Source organism: Amphiprion ocellaris, chromosome 24 (assembly GCF_022539595.1).
Source record: "Amphiprion ocellaris isolate individual 3 ecotype Okinawa chromosome 24, ASM2253959v1, whole genome shotgun sequence".
In the NCBI taxonomy this organism is placed as follows: Eukaryota; Metazoa; Chordata; class Actinopteri; family Pomacentridae; genus Amphiprion; species Amphiprion ocellaris.
In genome coordinates this window covers 11992829-12006171 of record NC_072789.1, presented here as the reverse complement: position 1 = coordinate 12006171, position 13343 = coordinate 11992829, and the positions used below count along the sequence as shown (strand labels likewise).

The following is a 13343-nucleotide window of genomic DNA, read 5'->3' as shown; positions in this document are numbered from 1 at the left end:
TAATGTCACTGCTGCTGACACTGTGAAATGGAAAACATGACAGGAAAATATTTTTAATAACAGTAAAATAATAATTCCATGTCTTCAACACATCAGGGGAATGACAGATGAACAGATCGAGATATTTTTTTAATATTCCATTTTTTGGAAATAAACAAAAAAAACGGACATTTTGTAAGATATTTTTTGCTGTTGCTGTTTCTTTGTTTTTTAAATTAAATATTCAAGGCTGTAGCCACTGTTCGGCCTCAGTTATTAATAATGTCATAACGAATTTATTACAGGCACCAGATTAGCCACCCTGAGCTTCTGGGGTCCTGAGTGTAAAATACGCGGAAGCTGCAGGCGGAAGGAGCCTCGACGGAAGCGGTCTGGTCTGTCAACGGAGGAAAAAAATTGCAGAATTTGACACAAAGAGGTTTATCCCTACCGAACAGCACCGGCCATTCTTCCCCCTTCTCCTCGACACCGGCGTCCGCTGCGATGATCCTGTTAGAAATCAATAACCGCATTATAGAAGAGACGCTGACGCTCAAGTTCGACGGCGCTTCCAACGGGTGAGAGATCATTGTTACACCTAGCTGCTAACGCGGCTAGCTGCCCCTGTAATCAAACATAATGGCTGCGTTTAATAATGCAGCGGGGGTTCTTGTGCAGCTGTAAACGTCCAAAGCATCGCATAACGCAGCTATATTGTCCTACTGGGGGCAAATGAGTGCATAAATTAGCGTTGAATTAGCTCGGTGGTCCGCCGTGACTGGTTCGCCTGAAGCTGGGGTGTGTCTGCACGGTCAGTGTTGTGGCAAAATTCGTTACCCCATTAGATTTGATCCATCGTGGTGATTTCCCAACACTCCGTGGATCTAAGATGGGAATATAATTATTGAATCTCGCTTCTATTGACTTCAAAAGCACATAATACAACTATTCTAAACGTTTTTACGAGGTCGCATAGCATGGAAGTAGCTAGCCAGCCGTAACTCAGCTGTTCTTGGTTGCTAGTTTTTTATATTTGACGGAGGCCACACTGATTATTATGTTGCATCATTTAATGACGGCCAAAAGAAACTTCACCTGCACGATTTGATGGACTAAAATTGTGCTCTTCTTGTTAAATCTCTTTTATGTACATGTGCAGTCTCTTTTATATGAATTAAACCATTAAGACGTGCAAATACACACAACTGTATGAGAGCAGAATTGTCTTGTTGTTACAATAATCAGCCCTGATATTTACAGATTGTAAGGCATGTTTTAATGTTGTCTCTTATGTTCAGTTAGTTTTGATGATAATATGCTTATTTTGACTGTAGTTAACATGATTTAAAGATAGAGATTATATATAATTAAATAAATTATGTCGTTTGCAATTATTCAGTGGGCTATAATTAGTCAAATATAATCCTCATAAATTAAATTAAATTAAGTTAGTGTGGTCCATTTGAAGCACAACGTCGACACTGCAGTCACTTTTTGAGAAGTGAAAAACTGCATTACATGAGCTGAATTGGTCCTTTAACCTTTCCTTTCACTGGACTGCTTGTCATCTGTGCCACAGAGCAGGTAAAACAATGCAGAAACAACAGGTCTGTCAGCATAATAAAACTGCTCATATCTGGTGTACCTTCTCATTAGACACTAATCACGGTGCACTCACACACAGCTGATCTTATTTTACCGATGTGCTGTTGTCACTTCATAGAAAAAACATAAATTTCCATGCTCTCCAAGCGGCTACATATGAGCTAACACACAGGCCCTTCTCCAGCTTCCGCATTCCTGCAGTCAAGCTGAGTCAAGCCTTAGACTCTGTGCAGCAGCGGCTTCTTGAAGAATGCACAGTGTGCAGCTTGGACAAGTCGCTGCAGCATTCATCTCTAAAAGCATTGATTTACGACTGTGCAACCCCCAAAACAATGCCTTGCTGGTTTTAGAAGAAAACTCAGTGAATCCATCTTAAAATATCAGTGGTTATGTAAGATTCTGGATGTTAAAAATGAATAACGACAAACAGAGACTGTCTTATTTTGCATATACATTTATTTTTGCTTCTGGTAAGCTGATTCACTCTAGTCACTGACTGTATTTCATACCATTTAGAGGCCTGCAGCTAACAAATATTCTCATAGTTGATCCTTTTGCAAGTTGCTATTTGGTTAAGTTGACTTTTTTTCTTAGAATTCCAGAAGTTTTCTAAAGCTGAGGGTTAGGTCTTAAAATGTAATCTTTAATTTAATCTAAGGAAAGTGGTAGACCCTCAGCTGAAAAACTCGATCTAGGATATATCAGAAATGTTAGTTTCTTGTTGATCAACTGATTAATCAATTGTAATTAGTTCCACAAATGAGCAAATAAGCTGTAGGGCTGAATGACAAGGTGGAAATATGAGATTGCACTTTCTCTGATAGATATTTGATTTGCAATATTGATTTTTAAAGTGGGCGTCATTACAGTAATCGATAAGATGCCATCAAAAGGGTGATTGTCAAACAGGGATGGCATGAATTTGTAAAACCACTGACAGGACAGTTTGTGTCCTGAGACAGATGCTTGTCATAACTTTTATCCATAAATGCACGCTTTGCTAATTCGAGCTGAACATTAATATGTAAAATCATGCAACTGGGTGAGCTTCACAAATTACAGCTGTGTTAATTTTGTTTTCTCTTTGCAGAACCAAACCAGAGGCCGTCGATGTGACATTTGCAGGTGAGCAGTTTGCTGCGTACTGTCTATTCAGTGTCCTCTTTTTAAATCTCACCAGTGAGGCTTGTTGTTTGCTTCAGCTCAGATTAGTTGTAGATGTTCATTTACAAATGTCTTAAATATTGTGATTCCATCTTAAGTGAGGCTTTCAGGTGTGCTCTTTAATAGTTTAGATCATCAAAGTCGGTATCTGCAAATATCATCCAGTATTTGTTTAAGGAAATTCCCCCCCATTTTCCACATGTTTACTTGCTGTGTGGATTTACTTTTAGGAAAAAAAACCTACATGATAGCTGCCCTCAAATGGGTTTCACAGTCTTATGTGTTGTGTCCTGCAGTATTTTGTCCAAAACCTGTGGGATTAGGGCAGTCTCTCCCAACTGTGTGCTCGAATAAAGATTGCTCTAATGTGCTTTTTTTAGAGTAAATTACAAAAAACAGTTGGTATTTCTGTTTTCCGAAATGACTAAAGTAGGCAATCAAATATAGAGCAAACACATTTTCTCATTGCAAAGTTGGTTGCTGGAGTTGAAAGTGATTTTGAGCTTCAGCTTATGATTATTTTTACTGTCAGTTATTTTCTGGATTAATCGATTGGTTGATCAGTCCAGAAAATGGTGAAAAATGTCGATCGGTGTTTCCCAAAGCCTAAGATACTCCGTTTCATGTCCTAGAGGAGGAAAGAAACCAGAAAACATTTACTTTTAAGAAGCTGGAATCAAATAATTTAGAATTTTCTTCCTAAAAAAAAATGCTCAGACCAATTAATCAGTTGTGATAATAGTTGATTATTAACTTAATCATTGACAATCTAATGGATAATTGTTGCAGCTCTATTTTAAGCTGCTTCTGTTATTAATTTCCTGGTACGCATTTGGGCTGTTGCATGTTTCCCCTTATGCCAGTAAGCGCTGCCGGGCTGCAACTATTACATCTCACAAGTTGATTTGAATGACACAATTTTATGTACTGATATGCATTCAGGTTGCTAATTAATCCTCTGATGCACAACATGGGTCAAAAGTGACCCATATTCAATGCAAAATGGGTATCTCTTTACCCATGTTGTGCATCAAAGGGTTAAGATGGCACATTTGTCCAAATACAAAATGTGTCGGTGTGTCAAGGTGCCAGAAGGAAAAGCCTCAGGAGCTTGCCCTTTCTTTATCACCTGCTGACGTTAACGTTCGTCCGTCTCTGCTGCAGATTTCGATGGCGTCTTGTACCACATCTCCAACCCCAATGGGGACAAGACCAAAGTGATGGTCAGCATCTCGCTGAAGTTCTACAAGGAGCTGCAGGAGCACGGAGCTGACGAGGTAAAACGGACAGAGAGAGAAGGCAACATAAGCACAGCAGAAGAGTTTCTTTATATAACACAGAGGCCTTGTTTCACATCCTTTAACACATAGAGCAGAACAGAAAAATTCCCTACACTCTCTCAAATTATGATATAACATATCAAGAGCTGGTTAAAATGTGTTTGTGGGTTTCTCACACACTGTGCCTCTGGTGTAAAGTAAATCACATGCTGCCTTCTGAGAGGGCCACAGCTGTTTTTATTGCATACTTGTAATTTCACTGGTCATATACCTTCAAACTGAAGGCGAACTGTTGAACCTACAATCATGCTGACTGCAACAATGAAAACACTGTCGCCACCGAGCTCTGGCAAGAATGCTGTTAGAGTTGGAATTTGATGTCAATCAGACGTGTTAACAAAAAAAAAAAGTAGAATGAGGTCATTTTCACACTGTGCACACACACACACACACACACACACACACACACACACACACACACACACACACACACACACACACACCTACACCAGCAGAGCTCTGTTGCCATGTAAGGAAGAAAGCAGCTGCTAAGGCTTCTGCTAGAAACAGGAAGTGAGTTTGTGTGAGTCACTGCAGTTGAGGAAGCGCTGACTGTGAGTGTATGAACGGTTTGGCTGCCATCCAGCGACTTCCCTCTTCATTCCCCTAAAACTCAAGAGCCGAGGGATGAATGAACGGCTCAGCAGTGTCACAGTCCATTGTTCTGCTGTGAAAAGTCTCTTTGGAAAGCAGTCAGAGGAGTCGGCGTGTCACTTCGTCAAAGGGATTGTTTACTCTCGCACATTCTTCTCTCTTCTTGCTCAATTCCACTAAAACAATGCTTAAATTGAAATCACGAACAAAGCAGTAGCAAAGGAAATTATTTTTTGTTGACTTTTGGTGGTGCATTATTGCCATACCTGAGTCTGATTTGCATATTTCTGCAACCTCAGTTCATGTTAAAATGACAGGTAGCTATTAGGAGGCCCCCCTTCAATTACCTCCAGAAGACAAACACCTCCTTCCTGCCGCAGTACAAGTCCTTTATTGTGCAGCAAGTTGGTTTATCTGCTTCGGCTGTTACAGCTGTTGACATTTCTTTAAACCACATGCTTCATCTCAGAGGATTCCTGTGAAACTCACTGAAGTGGGAATCATTCTGAAAATCAAAGAATTACTTTGAGAGTGATCAAAAGAAATCTCCTTGTCTCTGTGGACTTGTTCTCTGTTCTAGCATCAAGGCAGCAGCAGCATCAGACTCCATTTCAAAACTTGGCCTCGTAAAATATACATAATTTTAATAAAGTAGTTATACCGTTTTCAGACCAGACAGAAGCATTGTCTTGTCTGTGACTAAAGATTTGACCTTTATTTTCGGTAGCCTCTATGTCATGGTTTTTCTGTGAAGTGCTGCTTTAGAAAACTGCTTTTAAAGAAGTGTGATGCAAATAATCGTCATATGTTTAATTTCAGCTGCTCAAGAGGGTTTATGGGAATTTCCTGGTTTCACCGGAGGCTGGTAAGTTTTCAAAAAAGTTGCCAAAACTACTTTTAGAAACTACTGGTACTAATGCCTAAACCTCTGAACCCCAAACCATGCTGTCAGTTTCTGAAGTCACATAAATATTTAGAAAAATCAACAAAATGACTCTAAATATCAGAGCCAGAAACTGTAAGAATTATTATCTTTTTGATGGTTCTTGAACCTCTCATCTGTGACATGCTGTTCCCTCAGAAAAGATAGGATACACTTTATTGATCCCTTACCTGGGAAATTCACTTGTTACTGCAGCTGGATACAGATAAAGCATGACAGAAGCATCCATCCATAATCTATACACCACTTAATCCTCATTAGGGCCATAGGGGGGCTGGAGTATATCTCAGGGTGAAGGCAGGTGACACCCTGGACATGTCACCAGTCTATCACAGGGCTACATATACAGACAAACAGTCTCACTCACATTCACACCTGCCGACAATTTAGAATCAATTAACCTCAGCATGTTTTTGGGCTGTGGGAGGAAGCCGGAATACCCGAAGAAAGCCCATGCATGCACTGGGAGAAGATATAAACTCCATGCAGAAAGATCCCAGGCCCAGGCTGGGTTGCGAACCGGGCCCAAAAAAAATAGATGCAATAATAAGAGCTATATGAAAACAGTGAAAGGCAAAAAACTAGTCTCACCAGTTGTACCTCCATATCTGTATGACCTTAGTTGTGACAAAAATGAATAAAAAGATCATGATATCTGATCTAAATCACTTCATTCCATGGGTTTCATATAAACATTTTCTAAATATGAGCATTCAGCACTAACCACGTTCTGTCAGAATTAATGATGAAGCTGTGACCAACAGTCACATGGCAAAAATTGAGAGACTTTTCCGCTGAACTGCAGCCAGTGTTTACACAAAGCAAATAAGAGACAAAGAAAAGTAACTTCTTGAGGTTCAGAGGGTTTATGTAAAACTGAATTTAAAGACAGGCTCTTAATTGCTAAATTGATCTCTCATTTACGGTCATCTTCCTTTCAGGTTACAACGTGTCTCTCCTGTACGACCTGGACGCTCTACCAGCCAACAAGGATGAGGTTGTTCACCAGGCGGGGATGCTCAAGAGGAACTGCTTCGCCTCTGTGTTTGAAAAGTACTTCAAGTTTCAGGAGGAGGGCAAAGAGGGCGAGAAGAGGGCCGTGGTCCACTACAGAGACGATGAGTCCATGTACGTCTGGGAGAGATTGGAAGCTTTCAGTTTTAAATGTCTGCTGTAAAGGCTATGAGAAACCTTTAAAAAAAACCAGAAGGACTTTTAACATGAGACAGGTCTCAGCTTTGGACTGAAAGGTCTTCAAGTGTGGGAAATATGTCCTTGCCTTCATGTGGATTTTGTCCTCAAAGTCAAAACATTTTAGGTCTTGCTTCAGTTTGTAATCCTCTGAAGGTCTTGTGTTGTCGCCACAGGTATGTGGAGGCCAAGAAAGACAGAGTGACGGTGGTGTTCAGCACAGTGTTCAAAGACGACGACGACGTCATCATCGGCAAAGTCTTCATGCAGGTGGGTGGGCTTATAAAGACTATAAAATCTCTATTATCTCTCAGGTGTCAACAAGCAAGTAGTAAAATGACAAGCAGTTACACTGAAATTCCAGTGTTATCTGTAATTAATTTAATTTACCTTTCCCTGGGTTTTCCATTAACTTGTAGCTGTTCAGTAGCTAACTTAAGCTGCTTATCTGGTATAACTGGAGGTAGCATTCAAGTCAGAAAAACAGGAAACTTTCCTTTTACGCTCAATTTAGCGTCAGTATGTGACATTTAATTGTGTTGTAGCTAAGCCATGTTAATTTGATGTAGTAATGTAACTGTCTTTTAAACTTTTAATGTTAGCTATTGTTAGCCTAGCAGACATTCAAAGTTCATAAGCTTTAGCAGCCTGTTGCTAACTACATAAGCAAACTAGTTAGCACCACATTGAAAGTAAGTGACAGGAAAAAGTGACAAAATTTAAAAAAAAAAAAAAAAAAACTCTTTTTTTCCATTGTTGGGGGACTGAGAAATTTTAATTTCAGTTGCTTAGCATTAGCTGAAAGTAATGTGTGTCAGGTAGCAAATTTGCCTAGCTAACTTTCTAAGTTCCACTGTTAGCAAACAAAGTTCACATTGACTGCAGCAACCTGTTAAGTATCCACTACAGAAGCTAACTAGTTAACACCTTCATATATACTGCAGAGAGAAATAAAAATGTTAATATTGAACGTATTACCTTCTTTGTTACTGAGATCACTTTTTTAATCAAAGTAACCTCTGCAAAAACTTTTTTTTTTTTGGCCAAATACATCAGTCAAGAAAGTAATTCTGGTGACGAAAGTCCAGTTGGTTACTATTACTAGCTAAAAAGAATATGCAACTTATTAATTTAATGTAGTAACATATTCATTTAGTTAGCATATTTGTCTAGCTAATATTCTAAGCTCACATTAGCTGCAGCAACCTGTTAAGTAACTGCTGACTACAGAAGCTAACTAGCTTACACTGTTGTGTATCACATTGATCGGAATAAAGGGGCATAATGTTAAACAAAAACTAGAGTTGAGAAGGTTAATTTAAAATTAAGCATGTTAGTAAAGACATTACCATTGCTGTACACTTCCTTTGGCGGTGTGTAGGAGTTTAAAGAGGGCCGGAGAGCGAGTCACACGGCTCCACAGGTGCTGTTCAGCCACAGGGAGCCTCCTCTGGAGCTGAAGGACACAGATGCAGCTGTTGGGGACAACATTGGATACATCACCTTCGGTCAGTACAGAGCCGGAACTAAAACCTTTTCCTTGTTTTCTGACACAATAAATGTACTCATTGGATTTCATCGTGTTTTTTCCCCGTTACGACTTTTTCCAGTTCTGTTCCCACGTCACACCAATGCCAATGCTAGAGACAACACCATCAACCTCATCCACACCTTCAGGGACTACCTGCACTACCACATAAAGTGTTCTAAGGTGAGTTTAACTTAACCAGGGTCTAGTATATTAGCTAAACTGTCCAACAATTCTTCAAACAGAAATAGGGGATGAAACTGTCCCAAAGTAGCACAAACTGCTTAACCCTCAGAACCCCTAAAATCTGCAAAATGATAACATTTCTTATAGCCAGACACTCTAAAAACAGAAAGCATTATCAGATGCATCGTTGACATTAGAAAACTTATGCAATTCCAAGCTTAAAATTCTGATTTAGATCTTTTTTTTAATTTGCCTGACTGAGAAATTGAATTTTTGTTTTTCGATACTCTTTGCTGCACATAAGCAAAAAATGAAGGTTGCTCATAAGATATATTTTCTGTAAAGTCATCTCAAACTGTTCTGCAAATACTATTTTCTGAAATTCAAATTCTGACATTCAGATATTAATTTAAATTCTTCTGTTTTTTGTGGATCTTTGTGGGTTTATAATAAATGCCTGAGTTTGGAATATTTTGTTTTATTGTTTATTGATCCCACAGGTTAAATTGTCTTTTTGCACATTGCCAACTTGTTTGGAAGCTGGGGTCAGATGGGTTTAAGGGCTTCCCCCAAAGGCCCAACAGTGGCAGCTTGAACCCTGGACCTTCTTAACTGCTGAGCCACAACTACAACTTTACTTTTTGTTACTTTTACATAAACTTTTTATTTTAGTGTTACTTTCAGGCTTAAGACTGAGCATATTGATCTCGTGAGAAGTTTAAGCAGTTAGTTTTTCTACAGGATGAACTTGACTCAAATCATAGACATTAAACAAGTTGTAAAGTCCTTCTCTGTAATAGTACATTCCATCCTCCATTTTCTCTACAATAGAAAGTCCAGCCACAGATGAGATCAAACACAGGAACTTACTGGGCAGGACTTGTTCCACCACCTTCAGTCTTCACACAGGTTTTGGGGCAGAGTGGGTGTTTGTGTACACGGCACACAATAAGAGACATGCTTCAGATGTCTCCTTAAACAGCCTCCTCTCAGCTGTAAGCCCTAATCAAGGCCGTTTTTTGCATGACTTACAGTTTGGAGGCATGTGACAGGCTTTTGTTTCATTTTGTTTGAAGCTGGCAATCTCACAGTCCATAGTGGAACTGGATGTTTTTGTGTCAGACAGCAGGGAGTCAGCGTGGGTGACAAGTGGGTGATGGAATTATGGACAACTGTGGGTTGATCTTGAGAAACTGTTTGATGATAGACAAATGATCTCTCCTGTGGCGGTTTCAGCTGCCACAGTCACTGACACATTCATGCAAAGCTGGGAAAATGTGTTCAGATCATGTGGAAACATGCCGTCTCATTATCTTAATATCCTCTAAGATGGATTCCAGGATTACATGGTGAGATGTGATTGATGTTTTGCACTGAGAATCTCCTCATCCTCTGCTGCAGGCCTACATTCACACACGTATGAGGGCCAAGACGTCAGACTTCCTCAAGGTGCTGAATCGCGCTCGACCCGACGCCGAGAAGAAGGAGATGAAGACCATCTCGTAAGTAGCGTCTGCTCGCTCTAAACCTCCTCTGGTACCTGTACACATTCACAATTAACATCTGTGCACATCAAATGCCTGAAATGATGGTGTATAAGTGTAAGAAGAAGAAGGTATGGTAGTTATCTTGCCGTGATTCTTCAATCCAATAAATGTTTTTGATCAGATTTTTAAATTTAACTGCCTCCCTTTTGCCGTTTTCTATCTGGCAGATCTTATATAAATACTTGCAGTAATGTTCATGAAGCATTGTCCACATTTACTGCATGAAAGGGTTTTTGCAGTTCAAAACATGCTGATTCCAGCTTGAGATAACAGTATTTCTGCATCTGAATCTTTGTGTGTTTTGGAGGTGTGTTGCTGTGTTGGCATGCACAGCTTTTGCAGTGTTTGAAATGAGTCAGAATGGAATTTTTACACTCCTTTGCTTTGCTAGAACCTCCAAATAGTCGCACATGCGTTGCTTTTCAGCCTCGCGGTAGCTGTAATATTAGGGAAATTTCTGCTGTAGCTACACAGAGAGTCTTTGTTCTGTGGGTAATGTGTAACTGAAACAAGGAGAATCCTCCTAATTGCCATCTTCGAAGACAGACAAACATTTGACAAGAATCCTGGGTTTGGTTTCAAGCGGAAAAAAAACTGTCAACTGGTCAAATGTAAGTGTCAGTCACAAAGATATGAGATAGATGGAAGCATTCCAAAAGTTTGTACCCATCACTGTCAATTTGCGGTATGATCTTAGATGTAAGGAGATACTGATGAATGTGCGGGATGTCACAACATCCAGTTATCTGTTTTATCACATCACACATTGAACAGAAATGGAGGGAAAATGTAAAGTGTTGCTGTACTAAAAACTGCTTCACCACATGAACCCAAAAACCTCCCGGCAGGTTTTCTTTAACAAAAATCGTCAGTATGGGTCATTCCAGAATTGGAGGACATTTGGGCTTCAAAATTTTGGAAAAATAAACCTTCTCTTTTACAGTTTTCTGCTCCATATTCATTAATAATAGGTAATAAACTATCAAATAATACCCCAAGACAAGACAAAAATCGCATTTTAAGGGGATCTCCAGACTTATTTGATATTTTTAATAATATTTTCAGATATTCTTTTCTCTTAGTTTTTTAAGATTTGGTCTCAGGACAAGTAAATTTACACAACTGCATGTTTTAGTATTTTATCCATGGATTATTTGAAATTTGATGGGTGAGATGTAAAATGTCCTCCAAATCTGGAATGACCCATATACTGAAGCAAACAACAGTTAAAATAGAAGAAAACATTGAATTCATCTTTGTCATGTAGGTTAGTCTAAAAACAAAAGTAAATTGAAGCTTGAAAGTGTGATGTCTTTTTTTAAAATTGCTTTGTTTTATATTTAAAAGTTTGCCAAAAATAAACAGATTGTGCTAATTCTGTACAAAAAATAATAAATTCAACATCCTCAGCACAATCAAAAAGCCAGTAGTGACTCAGCTGTGATCAGCAATGTGACTAATGTAATGACCCTTGGCTGAACTGCTGGCAGTGTTTACACAGACAGGATAGGAGACATGCATGTAAAAAATAAATACAATGTAAAATATCATAGTACGTAGCGTTTTTTTTCCAGTAATAACATCTGTGAGCCCTTGGCAAAATACTGTACATGCTGATTCTGATGTTGATTAATTTTTTGCAAAACAATTCTATTTTTATTTTTCGCTTTTGTCATGATTTCTGGCATTATACTGCACAGAAAACACCTAGCCATGTTTGTGCTGTTTCTGTAGAGGTGCAGGACTTTATAGTGCAGTGAAAAATGAGCCCACAGTGAGGAAAAATGTGACAGGAGCAAAAAAAACAGCTTTGGGTTCATATGTTGTGGTTTTATAGGGATTCGTCATGTTGGTGCGGTTTAGAGATGCTAATGGGCTCCATGTCTCTCTGTCCAGATAGACATGGATATCTCTGTCCAGATTAAAGACAGAGGAGCCCATTAGCTCCTCTTTCATTAATCTTTATGCTGAGCTAAGCTCACTGCATGCTGGTTGTAGCTTTATTTTCAACATATGGGAGTGGTTTTGATCTGTTTTATGTGATGTCTAATGTGCGTGAGGTTTTTTTGTTTGTTTTTGCGTTCTCAGTGGAAAGACCTTCTCCCGCTGAGGCCGACCTCCACCTGACACATCCAGACCCCCGTGGACACGCCCAATGAGACTCAACGCCACACAGGACAGGACTCCAGGACGCCTCTAAACGCCCCCCCGCCCAGCCTCCCCAAAAAACGTGTCCAGTTTTTTTGTTTTTTTTAATTATTATTATTTGGATGATCATAACGATGGCTCTACTTAGGGAAAGCCAAGGCTCAAGATAAATGGAAAAAAGGGCATTCCTTGCTTTGCATAGTTAAAGAGAATTATTAGTCCTATATAAATATATATATGAAAAAAAAGAAATTTTTGATACGATATCTTTTACTCCATTTGGTACTCTTGCTTGCCCCTCAGCCCTCACCATGCGATATCCATGTATTGGATGATTCCTCTCCGTGCTTTCATGTCGTCTGTACCATTGTCATTTGAAAAAACGAAATAAATCACTCTTTAAAAAAGCATTTTTGTGTCAGAATTTTACTGATACAGACAAGTTATTATCACTTCAGTCAAACCTCTCATGCTGGAGATGTGAATAGAATAGAATAGAATATCCTTTATTCATCTCACAGGGGAAAACGTCACAGCAGCAAAGTGACAGTAAGAAAAATCAAGAGAACACATCTGTAAATTAAAGACATAAGATATATACACTATATATACAATGTAAATAAAAAATACACACCAGGATACTAAAAACACAAAAATTAAGAATATATACGCAAATGAATTGCACTTGGGTTTATTCCACATGACAGTTTGCTGTCATTAAGTGAGTGGTTTGTTGGGAGCTGATTATAGTCTGATTTTGAGACCAATTGTGTTATTAATTGAAATATCTCTCATTTCACCAAAAAATATGCTTAAGTGTACTACCAAAACTGCTTCTTTTTTCACTAATTGTTTCTGATTGTAGAAATATATTTACTGTATTAAACTTGAATTTAGAAGTTTTATCTATCAAATTATTTATAGTTGCAGGTTTTTAATGTCAGTTTACAATAGATGTGTGAGTTCCGTTCGTTTTATAATTGTATTGATAGTTTTGTGCATTTCATAAAAAATCTAAAAAACAAAAAAAATGTTGGAAAAAATGGTTGGAAATCCCTGCAGTTTGTGTTATCAAATTATGTTGTACAGAGGTGAGTGATAGGCAGATAATTTCTATA

At 38.7% G+C, this 13343-nt stretch overlaps 1 protein-coding gene across 1 annotated transcript; it reads left to right on the top strand.

Annotated features, from left to right (window-relative positions):
• Positions 1-333: 333 nt before the first annotated feature.
• On the top strand, positions 334-12635 carry arpc2 (actin related protein 2/3 complex, subunit 2). Its single transcript, XM_023287970.3, has 10 exons — positions 334-557; positions 2675-2709; positions 3913-4025; positions 5502-5547; positions 6567-6753; positions 6993-7086; positions 8198-8324; positions 8427-8527; positions 9932-10032; positions 12166-12635. Exons 1-10 carry the CDS (start codon positions 484-486, stop codon positions 12185-12187), a joined length of 900 nt encoding a protein of 299 aa, XP_023143738.1. The 5' UTR covers positions 334-483; the 3' UTR covers positions 12188-12635.
• The last annotated feature ends 708 nt before the right edge of the window (positions 12636-13343 follow it).